Source organism: Amphiprion ocellaris, chromosome 14 (assembly GCF_022539595.1).
Source record: "Amphiprion ocellaris isolate individual 3 ecotype Okinawa chromosome 14, ASM2253959v1, whole genome shotgun sequence".
Taxonomy (NCBI): domain Eukaryota; kingdom Metazoa; phylum Chordata; class Actinopteri; family Pomacentridae; genus Amphiprion; species Amphiprion ocellaris.
This window is the reverse complement of record NC_072779.1, coordinates 5661368-5680360: the sequence shown is the minus strand read 5'-3', so window position 1 is coordinate 5680360 and position 18993 is coordinate 5661368. Positions and strand designations below refer to the sequence as shown.

Here is an 18993-nt window from a genome sequence, read left to right as displayed (position 1 = left end):
TTTTAAGTATGGTGTCAATGAAACGTTTTGCCACAATCCAGAAAGCACGGCTGAAATTAATTAACATTAATTAAAATAGAGGTAGGGCCCTGGAAGTGTGCGTGGTTGAACTGGCCGTCATTAACGTTACTGGAAACACCTGTGCAGCTCCTGCTATCCATCCACGAACTGTACGCGCTTTATCCCAGCTTATACTGGGCGAGAGGTGGGGTAACTAACCTGCCATGCATGTCTTTGGACAGTGAGGGGAAGCCAGAGCACACGCAGAAAACCCATGCAGGCACATGGAGATATTAACCCCAGTTAACCAGCAGCTTCGACCTCAGACAGGTGAGACACTGAAGGAACCAAATGCACAATGGAAGTTAAGATGTGTATGCTGTCAGCCGAGTCTAGGCTACATTGCATTTCTTTAAATTTAATGAGACAATTTTTAGGACATGTTGCCTTTGCAAAGCTTTCGAATCAGCAGTGATGTTCCATAGTTCCAGATGAGTGGTTGCTGTCACTGCACCGAAAAGTATCATTTTATTGTGTTGTCACGGTTAAGGAAACATCCTACGTGCTATTTTCATACTTAAAAATTTATAGTTGCTCTTATATGTGCTATAATTCAACGTGCCATAATGTCATCACTGTTTTTCCTGCCAAAGCATTACACTTTCTACATGTCTACTCTGTATTGTTTACATTGTGTAATTGAGACTCGGGATATGGCTTTTGTTCACAGTGAACTAAGAAATCTAACTGCCATGATTTTTCATAGAATGGGAATTTAAATAAAAGATTATACCTTGATGGAGTTTCCAAAATTAAGCAGTACCTTATTATAAAAAGAGGCCCATGCTATTCTGTCACCTTACTCAGTGAATGTGGGTTAGTATATTAATGCTTAAGACTGTATTCCACTCTCTCATCTGGCTGTCTGCCAGGCCCATACTGTAAAATCTAGAGCCTGAATGGAGGATAAAAGCTGCAGCTGTGGAATCAGCAGGCAGTCAGACAAAAGTAAATGGAGTCATTCTCCAAATCAAGGCCAACTCACTGGACTGCTGCAGTTGTAACCCAATTACTCCCAGGCCACATGTTTTCAAAGCAGGGGTGTCAGGCAGAGAGGGAAGCCCTCCTTCTTTCTCCTGCAGTCACCCCATAAAAACATTATGGGGGAGAGAGGGAGGATGGCAGTGAGAGAAAGTTGGGAAAGTCTTAAACGTTATTCCATATGACCTGAGTATAAAGTCAGTTTCAAATATTGTGGCTGTGGCTGAACGCTGGCATATATTCTTATGTGGCGCTTATGGAAAGATGGTGAACTGAAGATCGTTGTATGAATGGGAATTCGCTCTGGAAACACATAGTCACAGCGAAGGAGGTGTGAATTAAAGAGAATTAGCCAAGGCCTTCAGTTGATGTTTTATGTATTTTATTTTACATGAGGATTTAAATACATGAACAAAGAGTTGAAAATGTAAGTAAAACATTATTCGACTAAATACTTATAAGGGAAAGATTTGGATTCTAAAAGTACAAATGGGTGATGAGATATGCATTACTGAAAACAGGTTTTTGTAGCAAACGTAGAGAAATGTAAAGAGCCTAAAACAGACTGCAGACTCAGCACAGACAAACGGGCTTGATGAGAAGAATCGTGGTTTGTTCCACAGTGCAGTGCATGGAGTTACTAATGATTTGAGTTAGTAGTTGTTCTTAAGAACTGTGAGCTGGATTAACACCCATTAAATTCTTTTAAACCCACCTTGTGTTCTCCCCTCATCGTCTTCCTCAGCTTCTCCTTGAACCCAAAGAGTGACAGACATTTTCGACTAGGGAGCTCCACGAAAAATAGGATGTCCTCTGAGTACAAATGTGGTGAGTTATTAATTTACGTGATGAATAGATGATGTGATGACTTGCCATTACCTGACATGACCAGGAAATTGACCAAAGAAGTGATGCAGAAAATTAATTGCAGCTGATTATTTTAATTTCACAAAACCGAGTCAGCAGTTACTCCGAGTCTGAAAATGCAATGTTTAGCAAAGGAACAATTTGTCTGAATATATTGAGGATCATGCCATTGTGCCACTGAAGAGAGAAAAAAGGTTAAATAATACTTTAAATACATAATGAGCAATGATTTTATCAGTGTCTTATTCCATCACTCGTAAATGTATTTTCCTTGACAAAGTGTAGATTAGATGAACATGTACTCTGAAAAAGCCTTTACTGTCCAAAGGCTCATTTGTTTTACAGTACATTTTTCACAATATATCGCAGATCATATGGTCTGTAATTTATTACAATCAGTGTGGTTAAAATGTTCTTCCAGGATTTGACTGTGCTTTACATCAAATACAGATTAAATCAACAACAATAATACAATGAATAAGTAGTTACTGAAGTTGTTGTCCTAATGGTAGTTTCCTTTCTTCACTATCTGGCTGCCTGTGTTGGCCTTTGGCTCCATCCTGTGGTCAGTGATGGTTACTGCAACTCTTACTTCCTCTGGTAAAAGGCTCCCAGCTAAACTACACAACAGTTAATAATCAAAATGAATGAAAAAAAAATCCAAAATATAATCATAATAAAAAAAAACAGACAAGTAAAACAAAACACTGTTTTCTTCTTTTTAGTTGTATAGGAAGCTTACAACAGTGTAGAACAGACTTTTTTTTTTTTGGAAGTTACTAAGCCCCTCCTTTTAAATGTCAAGGAAGTTATCACCCTAGAATTGAAACCTACTGTGCGTGTGTTAAAACCACAGCTTTTTCCATTCTCACTGTTGCCGCTTCAGTCACACTTATTGGTGCGTGTCTTATTTTTAGCTGCTTAAATTAGATAAAACGACCGAAAGAGAAATGGTTTTAGTACCTTAAGGTTGGCTGAAATATCTCTGAGGAAGAAGTTACACTTCAAAAGCCTAAGTTGTCCAGACTACAAGTATATGCATGCAGGGTTACGGTTGATCTCCCACCCTATAGTACAAAAGTGTTTTGTTGAGGATTTGGGCTGTGCAGTTAGGCAGCTTTGTTGGTGGATTGTCCGTTTTAATGACAATGCTTCCCTCCCCACATGCATGTTTTCCACCAAAACAATTCCACCTGTCACTATTTAAAAAAAAAACACCGAAGCTGCATGCTTTGCTTAGCGCTGCCTAAGATGATTGCGATTGGTTTAATGAATTACAAACAAACCAGGGTGTTTTTTTTCGCCCTATAGCTGACTCTTAATGAAGTGCAGCCAGGCCATTATGTACTACAGAGCCAACTTAGTAACTGCAAGGACATTGTGCATACTAAAATTATCACGACAAGACTTTTTTTTAGTTAAATTTTTAACTAATTACCTATTACAGACCAAAGCTTCATTTACCATACTTTGCTTGCTCTTAGCAGTTGCATTGAAACCTTTAGAGCAGCTTAATCATCTTTTTATTCTGTTTGACCTTGATAATACTTGATATTTTGTATGAAAAGAGAGAAATTTACCATTATATCACTATATTGATTTTTAAAAAGTCAAAATGTTTGTTAGGAATGTTTTTCAAAATTATTTTCCCTCCTGCCTATCACAAATCGACTGACATAAAATTGATTCCATTAAAGCATGGTTACATTAGAGAAGCATATGCAAAACTGTTAAACAGTACAAGTATTCTAATTATGTAACAAAAACATATTTCACTTTGTTTCAAGCTATGAATACAGTGAGCCATGATAATAAAATGGTGCAAGCCAATTATGTTTTGAGGGAAAAAATTATGTTGTATTGTGATTGTCGGTTCAGGCTTTTCTTGTATTTTGTTTCACTTGAACACTTGTGTAAATTACTTCAGATTCATCGTTGCCTGAAAAAAATGAAAACAGATTTGTCATTAGATGTGGTATTCCAGAAGAAATCTATTAAAAGCAAAAAAATCTTTTCAAGCAAGTTTGTATTTGCTTACCCTCAGTAACATTTGTGGGGCATGTTGTGGTGATTTGTGGTGTTTTTTTACGAGAAAGTATAGCAAGACTCAAAACCAGAAGAACGAAGAGTGCGACAACACTAGCAATCACAGTCACGGTCACAACCGGAAAGGTTGTAGCAACACCTAGAAAACACGAATATCAAATAACACAAACAATTACAACAAGATACTGTACCAGGATGCCTATTGAATATTTCTTGTTTTTCCTTTAATCAGTATTTAGGTTTGTGACTGAAAATATGTATGTAATCTGAAACAGAATTCTAAGTCTTAATACAACAACCCTTACCTACAGTACCCCCACAGCTTGACAGGTGAAGAACTGTTTCATCTCTGCTGACATTGTTCCAAACTTGACACTTCACGTTTCCTGTCAGCTGCCCGTATAGGTTGATGGTAACATTGAGTTTTTCAGCTGCCCAGCTGTTCAGGGACTGGTAGCAGTCACTGTTTTGTATCAGTAAATGACCATCCAAAGTCATAATAAATGTTACGTTATCTCCCTCAGAGGAACAGCTGACCTGCATCTGTGTTGCTGACAAACATGTCTGACACACAGCTGGCTTTGACACTGGACCTGAAAGACATCATACAACACAACGTAAGAGTTTTGTTTTTTTTTTTTGTTTAGATTTAAATATAATTGCAGCATGCAGATAGTCTTCTTTTCTGTCTTTGAACAGAGACTGTAAAAGGCCATTTTAATATGCAGCCTTTTTTTAAATGACATGAAGCCCAGAACAGAAGAGACGGATGAGAAGGAAACACTGGCATGGCTGATGCTGGCATGTCAGTAAGGACCATAGCTAGGCACCCAAAATTTATTCCTCTGTGTCACAGACTTTCAATGTTCCCCAAAAACTCACCAAATCCCCAGGTGAGACTATCTCAATAATTATTTTAAACACCGTAAAAGATGGAAAAATCCAACATTAAGAGTATGTTATGCTTTCAGATCTTTTTACTTCCCACGTACATCCATATAGTATTTAGGGTTTTTTCATTATCATTAATGTTCTACAATGTAAAAATAGTAGGAATAGAGAAAATTGTTGGAAGAACTACATGTGTACAAACTTGTAAATCGAGGAACACTTGAATATTTGTTGTAACCCTTAATATGTCACATTGGTGAAATTGTGAATTTGAGGGGAGAGGTCCACAATACACTAGCATCACGGTGATGTAGTGTTTAGCACTATCACCTCACTGCAAGCAGGTTGTGGGTTAGAGCCTGCTGATTGGCTGAAGCTTTTCTGTGTACAGTTTTCATGTTCTTCCTGTCCCTGTGTCAGCTGGTACTTCTAAATTGGTTGTAGGTCTGAGCATAGATATTTATCTGTCTTTCTGATAGTCCTTCAAGGGGACGGTGACCTGTGCAGCATGTAACCCATGTCTCACCCAGTGTCAGCTGGAATACCCTCCAACCCCCTGCAACCCTGTATAAGATAAAGCCAATGAGTGGATAGATGGATTACACATATGAAAATAAATCGCAGGCTGCTATCAAATTCTATTGAGAAGAGTTTCTGAAAGGTTTCCAGGTGCCTGCCTGATAACCAAGTAGTTAAGGTGCCTACAGCAGGGGCACAAATTTCATCAGCAGTGAGTCCCTGGTTAAATTTCCAGTCAGACCTTCACAGCATATTCTGTGCACTCTTTCTCCACATTTCACATCACTCTTTAAAGGTAAAATGCCAAAAAAAAAATGTCGAATTCAGTTTAGAATACATATGAGGGATTTTTCACCCATGTGATACATTTACAGAGAAGTGATTTAAACACAACTAATGTTTTTCTGTTTATAAACAAGTGTTCATTTGATGTTGAGATACTTTAGCTGAGGATTTAGTGAAATTCCAGTGATAATGAATATGCATAGCATGCAAAGATACTGAGCAAAACATTAGCTCGGGTCACTTTTTACCAAAGTTGGACATTAAAGAGTTAGTAGACAGGTGATATTTGTAGGAATAAGAAGATGACCATCATTGTTTTTTGTTTTTAAAGCAACCTTACATTACCTACCTTGTATTTCTAGATGAACTTTGACTTTTTTCAGTAACTTTCCATCAGAACTGAATTCTTCCATCTCGTAATCTCCAGAGTGTATCTTCATGGTGTTAAGTAGTTTCAATGTTCCATGTTCATAGGTGAGTTCAGACTGATTTGCATACTCTTCATGGAGCGTCACGTTGCCATGTTTGTCTATTTTTAGAATCCTTTGTTTGCCATCCTTGAACAAAGTAAGCTCAGGATTGGCTTTATCTGACAGATGGAAAATCAGCAGCTCTCCGACTGCTCCAAAACACTGACGAGGTTCAGTAGAATCAGAAAAATTGCATTCAATTGACCCTAAAAGAAACAAAAAATCTAAATGTTAATCTAAATACAGACTGAAATATAAATCAGAAAAAGAAAAGTAAATAAAGAACATTCAATTAATATTTCAGCACTAAATCAACAGTACACCATACTGTAAAACTGAAGTATACCTTTCACCAGAGCTGTTGTCGCCAGAACTGCAATGATTATGTAGATGGCAATCATGATTTCTGTGACACATAAATGTGTAGACATTTACATGCAATCACATTTCGTTTTTTTGGTGAAAACCAATGAATATAGAATTGCTTTAGGTTCAGGCTGATGGTTTGGGTGAAGCCAAAAAGTCACTTAAATATATAATTAAGCTTGTTCCACATGATTAGCAAAATCAGAGAGTTTTAGTAAAAGCAGTAATAAAAGTAATATCTATTTCTACAAATCATCAGATCATTAAAAGTGCAGTGCAACGCAGCAGCATTTTTCAACACTATCTGCATACATGGTTACAAAATCAAATTCATCACTTACCTCAGTCACAGCGGCGTGATGTTCACTTGCTATCCGAGACTGACCTGTGAATTTTCACGAGAAGGCTGGTTTATGCTCTTCTTCCTTTTGCTGTCTCATTGTGTGATGAGAATCAAGGAAGCGGCTGCTGAGATGTTCCTCTCAACTTGACAAAGACTGAAGTACAAGGTTCTGCTACTTTTATTGTAACAGACTGAATCTTTCATGATCCACTAATCAGATAAAGGCTGCTGACAAATAATAGTGTCTCAGAGTAAAATAATGGCCAGTGACAGACTTTGTGGCTTAAAGGGGATTTTTTTTTCTTCTGCCTTCAAATTTAATCACCTGTGTGATCTGTGTGCACCTTCCAAGGGCATTTATACAATCGTGCAAATTACTTTATGTAACTTTCCACATTCAATTCAATTCAATTTTATTTATATAGCGCCAATTACAGTCAAATTGTCTCGAGACGCTTTACAGAACCCATATCCCTGACCCCAGAGCAAGTTGCTGTTTGTATATTGGCCTCTTACTCTTATGCTATTTTCAAACACAAATTTTCTAAATGCACTGAGTGAAATGTAAAACTTTAAAATATCCTCAGGAAAACAGAGTACTATAGTAGAAATTACTTTTAAACAGACCTGTAGCAATTGTCTCAGTTTTGCAGAACAATGAAAACTGAACAACAGTTGCAGAGTTGTGTTGGTGTAAAAGGTTGTTGTTGTTACTGAGGTGTGAGTTTCGGTTTTTGCCTGGAGGCATAAATAATGCACAAAATGCATAGGTGTGAATAGTTGATTTCAAAAGTGACATACTGACATTTGTATTACTATTTTGTTTAAATTTTAAGGGGGGCCACTTCCTTTTTAGCAGACAAACTTTCTCTGGAAAATGCCATTTGAAAGACATTTCACTTTTTATGTGGGTATGCAAAGAGGAGGAAATGGATACTTCCTATTTCTTAATTTAGTGTATGTAGCTTTTTTCATTCACTAAAAGCATTTATGCATTTGTGAGAAACATCTGCACAAAACCAAACTTTCTCAGTCAGCTTCCTGAATTGATGATACAACAATCCAACACTGCTTTTTTCACCTTTCTCTGTCCCTGACTTAATGACGGTACCTAATTTTAAACTTGTTCAGGCCTCCTAGTGTGTCACTGACTCTGCTGTAGACAAAACAATTTTTTGTCTAGTTGTCTGACATTACATTCCACTTGGTCTGCATTGAACATTTCAATATAGCAGACTGGTAACCATCTGATATTTAGAATTTTATTGACTTAAATGAATAAGGAACATCAACTGCAAAGACAATGACGTTTCCCGCCTTTTGGTATGATATCTTGTGGACTGATGAGTCAAGGGTGGAACTTTTGAAAGTTACATCTGGCCAAAAGCCTAGTACTGCATTCCACAAGAACAACATCATGCCAACAGTGAAACATGGTGGTAGTGTGATTGTTTGGTGCTTCTTTGCTTTCACTGGACGCGGACAACTTGTCATAATTAATGGAGCCATGAATTCTGCTCTATCAGAAAATCCTCCTGGAGAACATCCACCCATCAGTTTAAGACCTATAGCTCAAACTCAAATGGATTATGCAGCTTGATAATGAACCAAAGCACACAAGCAAGTCCACTTCTGAATGGCTCTAAGGACAAAATTAAGCTTTTGGAGTGGCTCAGTCAATGTCTGGGCTTGAATCCAATTCAGATGCTGTGGCAAGACCAGAAAACAACAGTTCATGATCGAAAACCATGCAATACGACTCAGTTAAAACTATTCTGCAAAGAAGTAGGCAAATGTTTAACTGCAGTTGTTGCTGTCAAGGGTGGCCCAACCAGTTATTTGGGGGTTCAATTACTTTTTCACAGGGCTGATATAGGTTTTAATAAGTCTTCAATAAACCATCATTTTAAAGCACCATTTTATTTCCTGTGGGTTATCTCTGTATAATATTCAATAAATGTAAATATTAGTGTGATGATCTGGAACATTTAACTGTGACAAATATGAAATAATGGAAGACATCAGGAAATAGTTTTTCACAGCACTGTATATCAGATGCACGAGACTGATGTGCACTTTGGAAAAATTGCTCTGTTTTTTAATTCCCTCTATCTCATGGGACTTTTGTAAAGAAAAAAATATATAGAGGTATATTGAAATTACAGTCGGGATGTTTGTATAATTTACCAAGCTAAAGAAACTGATGCAGTCAGTGTTGTGTTCATTTATTCTTTTTGAGAGGGACAGCTATGGGAATGTTGATGGCATAGCTTCCATTGAAATTCTCTTCACTTACCTTCATTAACAAGCAACGTTTTTGTTATTCATACACAAGGCAGATACCAGCAGGCAGAGTTTAAAGAAGTAAAGCGACACCAGCTCTCCAAGCAGCAGGCAAGTGAAAGCTGATAAACAAAAAAAATATAGTGTAGCTTCTACTTTAGCTGATGTGGAATTACGGTATACAAAACAGGATATCGGCTAGACAGAAGGCAGCCAGTGATTTGTTGGATGTGTCAAATGCTGTAGACCAAGTGAAAATCAATAGGTAGCCTCAGTATTCACTACAAAATACCTGAAACCGTTGCTTTTGAAAGCTGAGCTGTGCCATGTGAAGAATGAGTTTCATCTTATTTCAAAAGCTAAGTCAAATATGATATTGTTGTCTTGGTCGACTGCAGTGGTGATCAATTTCTTTTAAGTTCCCTCAGTCTTTAACATTATAACATTACATGTAGTTTATTCACAATCAGAACAACTTCTTTCACTATTTTCAAAGCAATTTTTGCTCTCACACCTGTCTGAGCTGAGTCGTTACAGAAAAGCAGATGGTCTGCTAGTGAGGTATTCTGGTTACAGTTTAATTTAGACGTTTCCTCTCAGAGATGCACCGAATTCAGTTGAAGAAAAACCTTGTTTTAAGTCTGTAATATTGCGTAGATCTCCCTCCGTGCCATCAAAGCACCTCTGGCACACAGCTTTGTGAAACTGTTAAAGCAGTTTCAGGTTATCATTGCCACATCCCCTTTAACAAAACGTTCTACTTACGATGGGCAGTTAGTCAGATGATTATTTGAGAAAATAATCATCCCCCTTTCTTTTTAACATCAAAGAGCTAAAGATCTTTATTATATAGGAGGAACCTGACATGATTCCCCGTATACTCCAAATGAAAATATGTGCTGCTTAACACTAAGTGTAACTCATAAGCACACAGTGTAGTTTTGGTCACATTTCTTGCAGCATTTGCATTTGAAAGTGGTCACCATGTTGTTTTTGGATGGTTACCAAGGAAGCTGCATTAAAAATATTAAACATGTTAAGCTTACAGAATCATGAAAATAATTTAATGTCTGAAAATGTGCTAATTATTCACTTAATATCTTTCTGTGAAGAATACACAGAGAAGTTTAAACTTCCTGTCTCATATCTGCATCACTTAACATTCTCACAGGCTGCAAAGTTATTACAATTTACCCACATGTCTAGCTGTCTGTTAGAAACCACAGCTTTTTTTCATTTTCTGTCACAGCTTAAGCCTTGATATCCTTCTTGAAACTCACAGGCCCAAGGAAGACGCACTTCATCGCTTCTGTAACCACAGGTTGCTGTGCCTTTCACCTTACAACAAAACTTGGTAAACACTTTGTGTTTTATTTGATCATGGCAAGTTTTTAAAATGCACATCAGTGCCACCAGAAATGCCCATCTATTTTAACCAGCAGACAAAGAAGGTTGCTCCTGATCTTTTCTGATAAACCTGCAATCTTCTGGCATCAACTGCACATATTAACAACAGCAGAGGACAGGTTTGCTTAAGTTTTTCTTTTCATGTTTACTTTGAAAAACATACATGGAAAACCAAAAAATAAAAATACAATGCCATAATACCATATATTCATACAGCTTTTTAAATCATATCAGTATTTTATTCAATATTTCTGTTAATATCATACCAAGACAGTGTTCTTTCTTTGTTTAAATAAGGTTCCTGTTTTGGGTTTGCTAGTTCATATCTTGCTTGTGCAGCTACTGCAGAAATGAGTACATACCGCATTTAGCATTCACAGACTCCTCGTACATCAGCAGTGTTAAAGTAAAGCTTGCCTGTTAATTATTGTCTGTGTGGATTGTGGGAAGAAACCAGTGTGCCATATATTAGCTATTCATATCCTACTCTAAAACTGTTTGATTTGATTGTAAAATAAGTTTCCCCAATTCAGTGGCCAGGTATCAGACCAACTGACAGGGTTGGTGCTTCTTTTGATACTTGACGGTTTAGAAAATGTGATATAAAATTTCTTAGTTTCTTTTTAAAAAAAATATAAATACAAACCATACATGCAGTAGTGTAATTTTCAGTTGTTTGTGAATAGATTGCCCAGAACATTTGCTGAGCAGAGAATTTTACAATACACAAAAAATAAGCTTATCTGTGTTGTCTTTTGGGCAGAGCATTCAGACTACAATATGCTTTTTGTACTGTCAGTCAATATCTGCATACGACAGAAAGCTAGCAATAGGCTATACACCGATCAGGCATAACATTATCACCACTGACAGGTGAAGTGAATAACGCAGATGATCTCTTTATAATGGCACCTGCTAGTGGGTTGAATATATTAGGCAGTAGGTGAACATTTAGTTCTCAAAGTCAATGTGTTAGAAGCAGGAAAAATAGACAAGCTTAAGGATTTGAGTGATTTTGAAAAGGGCCAAATTGTGATAGCTAGACAATTGGATCAGAGCATCTCCAAAACTGTTGTGAGGTGTTACCAGTCAGCAATGGTCAGTGTCTATTAACAGTGGTCCAAGGAAGGAACAGTGGTGAACCGGCGAGAGGGTCATGGTGCAGTCACATGGGTAGCGAAGGCTGACCGTGTGGTCCGATGCAACAGATGACCTACTGTTGCTCAGATTGCTGAAGAAGTTAATGCTGCTTCTGATAGAGAGGTGTCAGAACACACAATGCATCACAGTTTATTGCGTATGGAGCTGCATAGCTGTAGACCAGTCAGGGCACCAGTGCTGACCCTGTGTGCCACTGAAAGCACCAACAATGGGCACGTGAGCATCAGAAGTGGACCACAGAGCAATGGAAGAAGGTGGCAGGGTCTGATGAATCACGTTATCTTTTACATCACATGGATGGCGGGGTGCGTGGGGAACACATGGCACCAGGATGCACTATGGGAAGAAGGCAAGCTGGCGGAGGCAGTGTGATGCTTTGGGGCAATGTTCTGCTGGGAAAACTTGGGTCTTGCCATCCATGTGGATGTTAATTTGATACATACCACGTACCTAAACATTGTTGCAGACCATGTACACCGTTTCATGGAAACGGTATTCCATGATGGCTGTGACTTCTTTCAGCAGGATAATACTCTGTGCCACAAAGCAAATGATTCAGGAATGGTTCAGCATCAGAACAATGAGTTTGAGGTGTTGGTTTTGCCTCCAAATTCCCCAGATCTCAATCCAGTGGAGCAGCTGTAGGATGTGCTGGTCTGACCCATGGGGGCCCCACCTCGCAACATCCAGAACTTCTAGGATCTGCTGCTAACATCTTGCTGCCAGATACCAGAGCACATTTTCAGGGGTCTAGTGGGGTCCATGCCTCGACGGTTCAGGGCTGTTTTAGCAGTTAAAGGGGGACCAACATAGTATTAGGTAGGTGGTCATAATGTTATGCCTGATCTGTGTATAACATAGGCTGATTGATTAGTTGGCCTCCAGACCTCCTCTGTAATAAGTTCAAAAATGGTTACATAGCTGGTTTTACATGCACATATGATCTTCAAAGCAGGGATTTTCGGCCTTTTGTACAGATGTATACTGCTATGTCCTGCTCTGTGAAATTTGCTCTGCTGTGCTCTCTCATGCACTTGTGGTTGTTTGGAGTGGTTGCAGTTTGCTGTTTTGGTATGAGCGTTTGGGTTTTTCCCACAGTTGTTTGTTTATACAAGTTTTGACACACCTTAGTTTAAGATGTGCTAGACACAGTGCTACAAGTGAGTGCTCTGCAGATGAGAGCTGTCATTGTTTGACTTTATCTCTTTGTTTGTGGAGTGATACATTTTATTTTCTGTAGATATGTTGCTAGGTTTGATGTCTGTATTATTTTCATGAAACTGTTGTAAATCACAGCATCCAGGGCTGTCCAATCCTCTTTGTTTCATCCAGTTCTCATCAGTCTGTTGCTTGTCCACATTCTGCTGCCATTTCTCCCTTACACTTCTCTCAGGAATGACAGTAATGGCCTCCACTGACGTTACTGGACTGTCATCTCTCCTGAAGCACCAACCTTCAAGCAAAAAATGGCAAAGAGAGGATCCATTGTACAAAAACAATGAAAAATGTAAATTAGTGCCACAGTGCCTGGAGTAAAAAAAAAAAAAAAAAAAGCTGTCCATTTCTGTTATGATAATAGCAGAGATATTTACCTTTTCCTTGCCTGTTCCACAGGGTCACCCTAGTGATGACATCATCCAGGGGCTGCAATGAGGTCATCCAACCAGGAAGAAAGTCCCAGTTCTGTAGCCTCGGTGGCAAACAGTCAGGTCTTTGCACCTGGAGGATGTTTACTGTTGCAACAAATATAATCACAGTAATGATTGGCACGCCAATCCCAGTCATCACCTTCCAGCCAGCCATGGAGAGACCGAATATGAGGGATGGGAGTAGCAGAAAACAGAGGAGGAGGTACAAGACAGCAAACCAGCGGTACCTAAAAATGTGTTTTATATGTGTTTATTAGTCTTTGTCTTTTTATTCCTTGTCAGAATATTTAGATTTGCATTGCAGTCAGGACCCATCTGGAGATATTATGCAGAAATAATTTTTTAGCATACCTGGCAGTGTGATTGCCGAGAGCACAGGCCATACGTATGGGTAATCGGGTGGCTGGTATGGGATACCACAGCAGGATACCAAGGAGGTTAAAGAAAAAATGACACAAAGCAACCTGAAACAAAAGAGGAGGTGAGGATGAAAGATGCTGGCAAGAGAGCGTGACAAAGAGAAGGCACGAACGAGCATGCATGACAAAGGTGCAGAAGTCTTTCCCTTAGAAAAATGCGGTAAAAGACAGATTTCAGACAGATCTTCAAAGTGCAGCTTGAGGGCCATGACGGTGTATGTACCTGTGTGGCAGCAGCTAGCTTGTCTCCTGGACTAGCTAGGGCTGCTAGTGTAGCTGTGGTTGTGGTTCCAAGATTGGATCCAAGGGTTAAAGGGTAGGCTCGTTCAATACTGATCACACCAATCCCTGAGGGGTCACAGTATAAACACTAAGTAATATAGCTTCTATTCTGCATTCAGTAAAATCCACAAGTTCAAGTTAATTTAGTTGAAATCACCAAACACTTTGAGCTCTATACAAACTAAAACTAACAACCACAAACGAAGGTAAATGTAAAAAGATCACAGTACAGCATTTTAAGTCAGAATAGTACTTGTTACTGGTTGACCAAGATTTTTAAAAAAAAAAAAAAAAAAAAAAATCATTCTTCAGGTTGAGCACAGACAAATGGGGCTTTTTCCATTAACATGCCTAACTGTGATCTCTTAGTCCTGTTAATGGTGTACCAAGGCAAGCAAGAGTGCTGCATGTAACTGTACAAACACTGAGGCAGTCATTTGGCTGTTGAAGTGAACAGCAAAAGAGATGAGAATGCTGATGTAAATTGGTACAAAAGGCACAAATAGCTTGTTTCTTATATCATCTTTTTGTAAATTATGTGGTAGCAAACACATTGAGCAAGTACATTTAGCACATTGCAATGTAAAAAAATCTATGTTAAGTTCGTAGGTAGGTGTTAAACAATCATTTGCGTGATAATTTTATGGTTTTTGTGTTCTTACCTATGAGTGGAGTGATGGCAGATGTGAAGACAGAACTGCTCTGGACCAAAAAGGTCATGCCCGCTCCCACCAGTATAGCCAGATAACCTGCCAGCCAGGTGAATGGATAGGGAAAGTCTACAGGGCAGGGCAACACAGTAAGAAAGAGAGACTTTAATATTTCCAAAATCAGTTATGATGTCTCTGTTTATATGTTAAAAGTGAGGAGTGCGGTTAAATGTGGCATCCATTTTAGGTCAACATAAATGAAGAGCTGGGAGTTTAGCTGTGATTCATTTAGCATTTGCACAATCTTATTTTTATATTACCTGTGTTAACAACATTGTTAATAGCATTGGCCACCTGGCCCTTCAGCAGGGAGTTGAGCAGTTTAACTAGCGTTATCAGGCAGCTACACAGGACCAACAGGGAACAAGCCAGGAGAATCAGACCTATGGCCAAGTCTGACAAAGAGCAGTCCACAAAGAGATGCATACCTGAGTTGAAAAACAGACATATAACATTTTAATGATAATTACATACAGAGCAAGTAAGAGACCAAATGTAACTACCAAGATCTGAAAGAAAAAGAATTACCACAGTTTTCTCAGAACTGCTGACAAACTTGTAACTTTTTCATCAGTTTAATTTGAAGTGCAAGTCGATGCATGACTATTGATGCAGTTAAATTTCGTGATTTAAACACTCAAGTAGAAGGAAAAAATGTATGAGAGAGGAGATGAATTTTTCGATAGACAGCTGATCACAGAATTAATGACAAACTGACAAAATTGCATACATTTCTGTGTTTGTTCTGAAAGGTTGTGCGTTCCCCAGGATGTATCATTGTCCTGTTAACAAAAATAAACAAGTAGACTGAAGCAAAGAGATGAGGATAACTGAAATATTCTACTTCCTTGAACATTGCTAAAAAGTAGTTTAAGCATATATCTGGTTCTACACAATAGGCAAGAAGTTCAAATTTATAAATAGTTGAACATATACATTAGTTTCTGATTCTTTTGTTCAGACATTAGGTGAATAGATAGATGTTATTTACCTTGCTTGACAGTCTCACTGACAGCGTGACGTGTCAGCCGGCAGATTTTGACAGCCGGCATTTGCGGCATCTGGCGACTCTACTGGGCATGCCGCAAATGCCGGCTGTCAAAATCTGCCGGCTGACACGTCACGCTGTCAGTGAGACTGTCAAGCAAGGTAAATAACATCTATCTATTCACCTAATGTCTGAACAAAAGAATCAGAAACTAAAGTATCAACAAGAAGACATGATGAACGTTTTTGAGCTATTGAACATATACAGCATGATCTCCAGAACCAACCCGACCATTATATATTTTAAATGAGTAATATCTTTTAGCTCGCTAAAATTGTGACTAATGTTTAACCTGAAGTAAATGAGAAGAAACGGACATTCAGCTTACATTACCATAGCATATATAGTCTTGTACTATTACCTTCAATGTTGTGGTCTGACACCACTGCTTCACCAGACTCTTGTTCTTCGCGCTTTGGTCTCCGGTAGCGATTGCTGTAATGACTGAGCCATCCAGCTACATGTAGAAAGCAATGTTATGTCATTGTTATTGTTTTTACACTGGAGTAGAGTTACATTTTACTGCTACTAGTTGTCTATAGGGGAGAGGCTACAAAATAAATTTAGTGATGGAATTATTACCTGCCACCTCTTTGTAAAAGATTTTTGTTTGGTAGCCAACTTTTTAAGTTTAGTTCCTTAGTTTAGACTAAGGTAGCATGTTCTCACCATAAACTAGACCATGCTACATCTTTATGTCTCGTAATGAGGTGTACACAGTGTTTTATGGAATTCCTGTGAAAGGTTTTGTAAAGGGGCACGTGGCTACTTTTTAGTTTGTACTTTGTTGCTTAAGAGCCCAAGCATTTTAACTGCAGCTTGTTGCAGTTGCACTGCTGTAAAATAACAATGGGAAATTAGTTTAATGGGTGATCTTCTGATGTAAAATAATAATGTGATTTTTTTTTTCTTCTTCTAAATGAATGATGCAGTGTTTACTAAAGCTAATAGTTTTTAACCATTCAAGAGCTGTAGTATGATGTAGCTCAGACAGTATGTGGTGCTGTGGTACATGTTTTATGTCTCTGCTCCTAACTGAAGGCCAATTCAAGCACAATAGAAAGTTCTAAGTTCCCCAGAAATCCTGTGCAGTTTCTGCCCACTGCACTCGGCACACTAGGAATAATCACTGACACAGTACTATTGCCCAATCTGAGGAGCTGTGATATCCTCTTAAAGTCACAGCCAGCCTTTCAGAAACATCCAGGACAATAGTATAAATAATAAGAATATAAATAGAGTCAAAGTCTGCATTGTCATTGGCAGATTAAATTTGCTTCTATATGTGTCTTGAATTGTAAAATATTTTTTGTGCTGAATGAATTTTTCAGGCACAGTACCTGGATTATCAGTTTAGTCAGTGGTTCAGTGATGACTTTAAGAAGCTCAGGAGCTTCGTCTCCACTACTAAGTTGGAGTGTGTCGACCACAGCCTGTGACAGTCTCCTCAACAGCCCACTCACAGCTTCCAGAGGGAGAAGCACCAAGACGGACAACCAGTTAAAGCAGTCATGGACTGTAGCGCCAGCAAATGCCCTGAAATGCAAACAATTGCAGTTTATTATTTTTTTAAAGGTAAATACAATCATAAACATACAATACATATACACACAAAGTTGTACCTCTCAAACTCCTCTCTCTCTCCAGCCTGCATTAGAGCAACAATGGTATTAGTGACTGATGTTCCAATGTTGGAGCCCATGATGATAGGAATGGCTGACGGCACATCCAGCACTAGACAGAAAGACATGATTAGACAAAGTTTGAGATCGAAAAATGTGATAAAATAGATAACTGAGACATGTGGTGGTCAGTGGTCTGGGTTTTTTCAAGTGATGATGTCTAGGTATACTATTATTAAAAGTACAGTCTTGTTGATACTTTAACTCACAACCAGAAGAAACCAGGCTGACTATAATGGAGGTGGAAGTGGAGGAGCTCTGCACTAAGACTGTCACTAGTATCCCAACCACCAGCCCTGCCACTGGGTTAGACAGGATAGCATTCTTCTGGAAAATATCCCCTGCTACCCTGCCTGGAAGGAGAAAGGAGGCCAGCCTTAAAATTTAATATCCAACTTTGCATATTACAATTAAAACAGTCACCTGCCTGTACTTACCTCCAGCAAGTTGGAAGGCAGAACTTAAAATATCAAGGGAGCACACAAAGAAGTACAGAAGCAGTAAAAGGAGGTGGATTTTGCAGACAGTAGATGCCACCATTCTCATTCGCTGTAGTTTTGACAAAGTTTCCATGGTCAGATGTTGGGCTTTAGCTATGGGTAATTGAAGCAGAAGTAATATTGGTTAATATCTCTACCAATGGTACTGGTAGCACTTAAACAGCAGAAGTTCTGTAGCTCAATTAGTGGTAGTAACAGTGGTGGAAAGTTCTTCTATGTAACTTTGTACTGCTGTTTCTGCTAGCAAATATAATAGCTTGTGCTTAGTTTATATTTTGTTTAGTTTTTAACATACCTTGGGTTTTGATGAAATGGTTCCTCTGCTACAGAAAGTCAATGTTTTAATAAAAAAATAAAAACGAAGATTTTTTTTAATGAAAACGAAGATTTACACTGCACATTTTATGTAATCTAAGAGAAAACAAGTCACAAAATGAAACGAGAAAATGAGCAAGAAGGAAGAGCACAATGGCAGAAAAGGACAGGGAGGTGCTACTGTGTGGTGTAGATTAACTACTAACGTTAAAGCATGGATGACTGGTTAATGGACATCTTAGAACTGCTCCCTCAGTTTTTTCTTCATTTTTTTATTTGTAAGCCATCTACTATTGTCTCACTTCAAAGTTCCCCTGCAAGAATTTTGACTACTATGCCAATCAAAAATGTATGTAAAATCCTTGGGGAATAAGTTAAAGTTTCTAATTCACTTGCAGGTTATAATGGAAAAGTGTCAAAAATACAGTCAACTACATTAGAGACAACAGCTACATCTAGTGGTAGACCATAGCTGATTTCATTTGTGGTTATTTAAGACATTACCACCACTTTGTCATACTGCATCTCTAAAATGATGTACCTTACATAAATGCCTACCCTGTCTGCTCACAGCCCTATTTAAGGGTTAAACAGAAATCATTTGAGTTTGGTGCTTTCTGAGCTTTTATCTTTACTGAACTGAACAACCTGATTGGCACATATGTTGAAAATAATACTGGAATAACTGGGTTCCATAGGTAGTGCTTTT

The 18993-nt window shown here is 38.3% G+C and overlaps 2 protein-coding genes across 2 annotated transcripts; both read right to left on the bottom strand.

Moving 5' to 3' along the window:
• Positions 1-2410: 2410 nt before the first annotated feature.
• LOC118469795 (T-cell surface antigen CD2) lies at positions 2411-6520 on the bottom strand. Its single transcript, XM_055017427.1, has 5 exons — positions 6466-6520; positions 5999-6325; positions 4260-4547; positions 3947-4093; positions 2411-2523 (listed from the first exon to the last, which is right to left on the bottom strand). Exons 1-5 carry the CDS (start codon positions 6518-6520, stop codon positions 2411-2413), a joined length of 930 nt encoding a protein of 309 aa, XP_054873402.1.
• A 4027-nt stretch (positions 6521-10547) lies between these two features.
• On the bottom strand, positions 10548-18404 carry LOC111563748 (sodium-dependent phosphate transport protein 2A-like). The gene is made up of 13 exons (XM_035944857.2): positions 18265-18404; positions 17907-18062; positions 17679-17822; positions 17410-17521; positions 17128-17323; positions 16149-16244; positions 15470-15521; positions 15000-15167; positions 14692-14808; positions 13971-14095; positions 13680-13792; positions 13272-13555; positions 10548-13132 (listed from the first exon to the last, which is right to left on the bottom strand). The coding sequence occupies exons 2-13, from the start codon at positions 18040-18042 to the stop codon at positions 12834-12836; spliced, it is 1842 nt and encodes a 613-aa protein (XP_035800750.1). The 5' UTR covers positions 18043-18062; positions 18265-18404; the 3' UTR covers positions 10548-12833.
• Between the last annotated feature and the right edge of the window lie 589 nt (positions 18405-18993).

Coding starts and splice junctions, on each gene's coding strand:
- LOC118469795 (XM_055017427.1), bottom strand. CDS start 6,520: ATGATTGCCATCTACATAATCATTGCAGTTCTGGCGACAACAGCTCTG. Junction 6,326..6,465: donor GACAACAGCTCTGGTGAAAG/GTATACTTCAGT, acceptor TGTTTCTTTTAG/GGTCAATTGAATGCAATTTT. Junction 2,524..3,946: donor CCCCACAAATGTTACTGAGG/GTAAGCAAATAC, acceptor TGTGTAGTTTAG/CTGGGAGCCTTTTACCAGAG.
- LOC111563748 (XM_035944857.2), bottom strand. CDS start 18,042: ATGGAAACTTTGTCAAAACTACAGCGAATGAGAATGGTGGCATCTACT. Junction 17,522..17,678: donor CAGCCTGGTTTCTTCTGGTT/GTGAGTTAAAGT, acceptor CTTTCTGTCTAG/TGCTGGATGTGCCGTCAGCC. Junction 13,133..13,271: donor GTGGAACAGGCAAGGAAAAG/GTAAATATCTCT, acceptor TTTTGCTTGAAG/GTTGGTGCTTCAGGAGAGAT.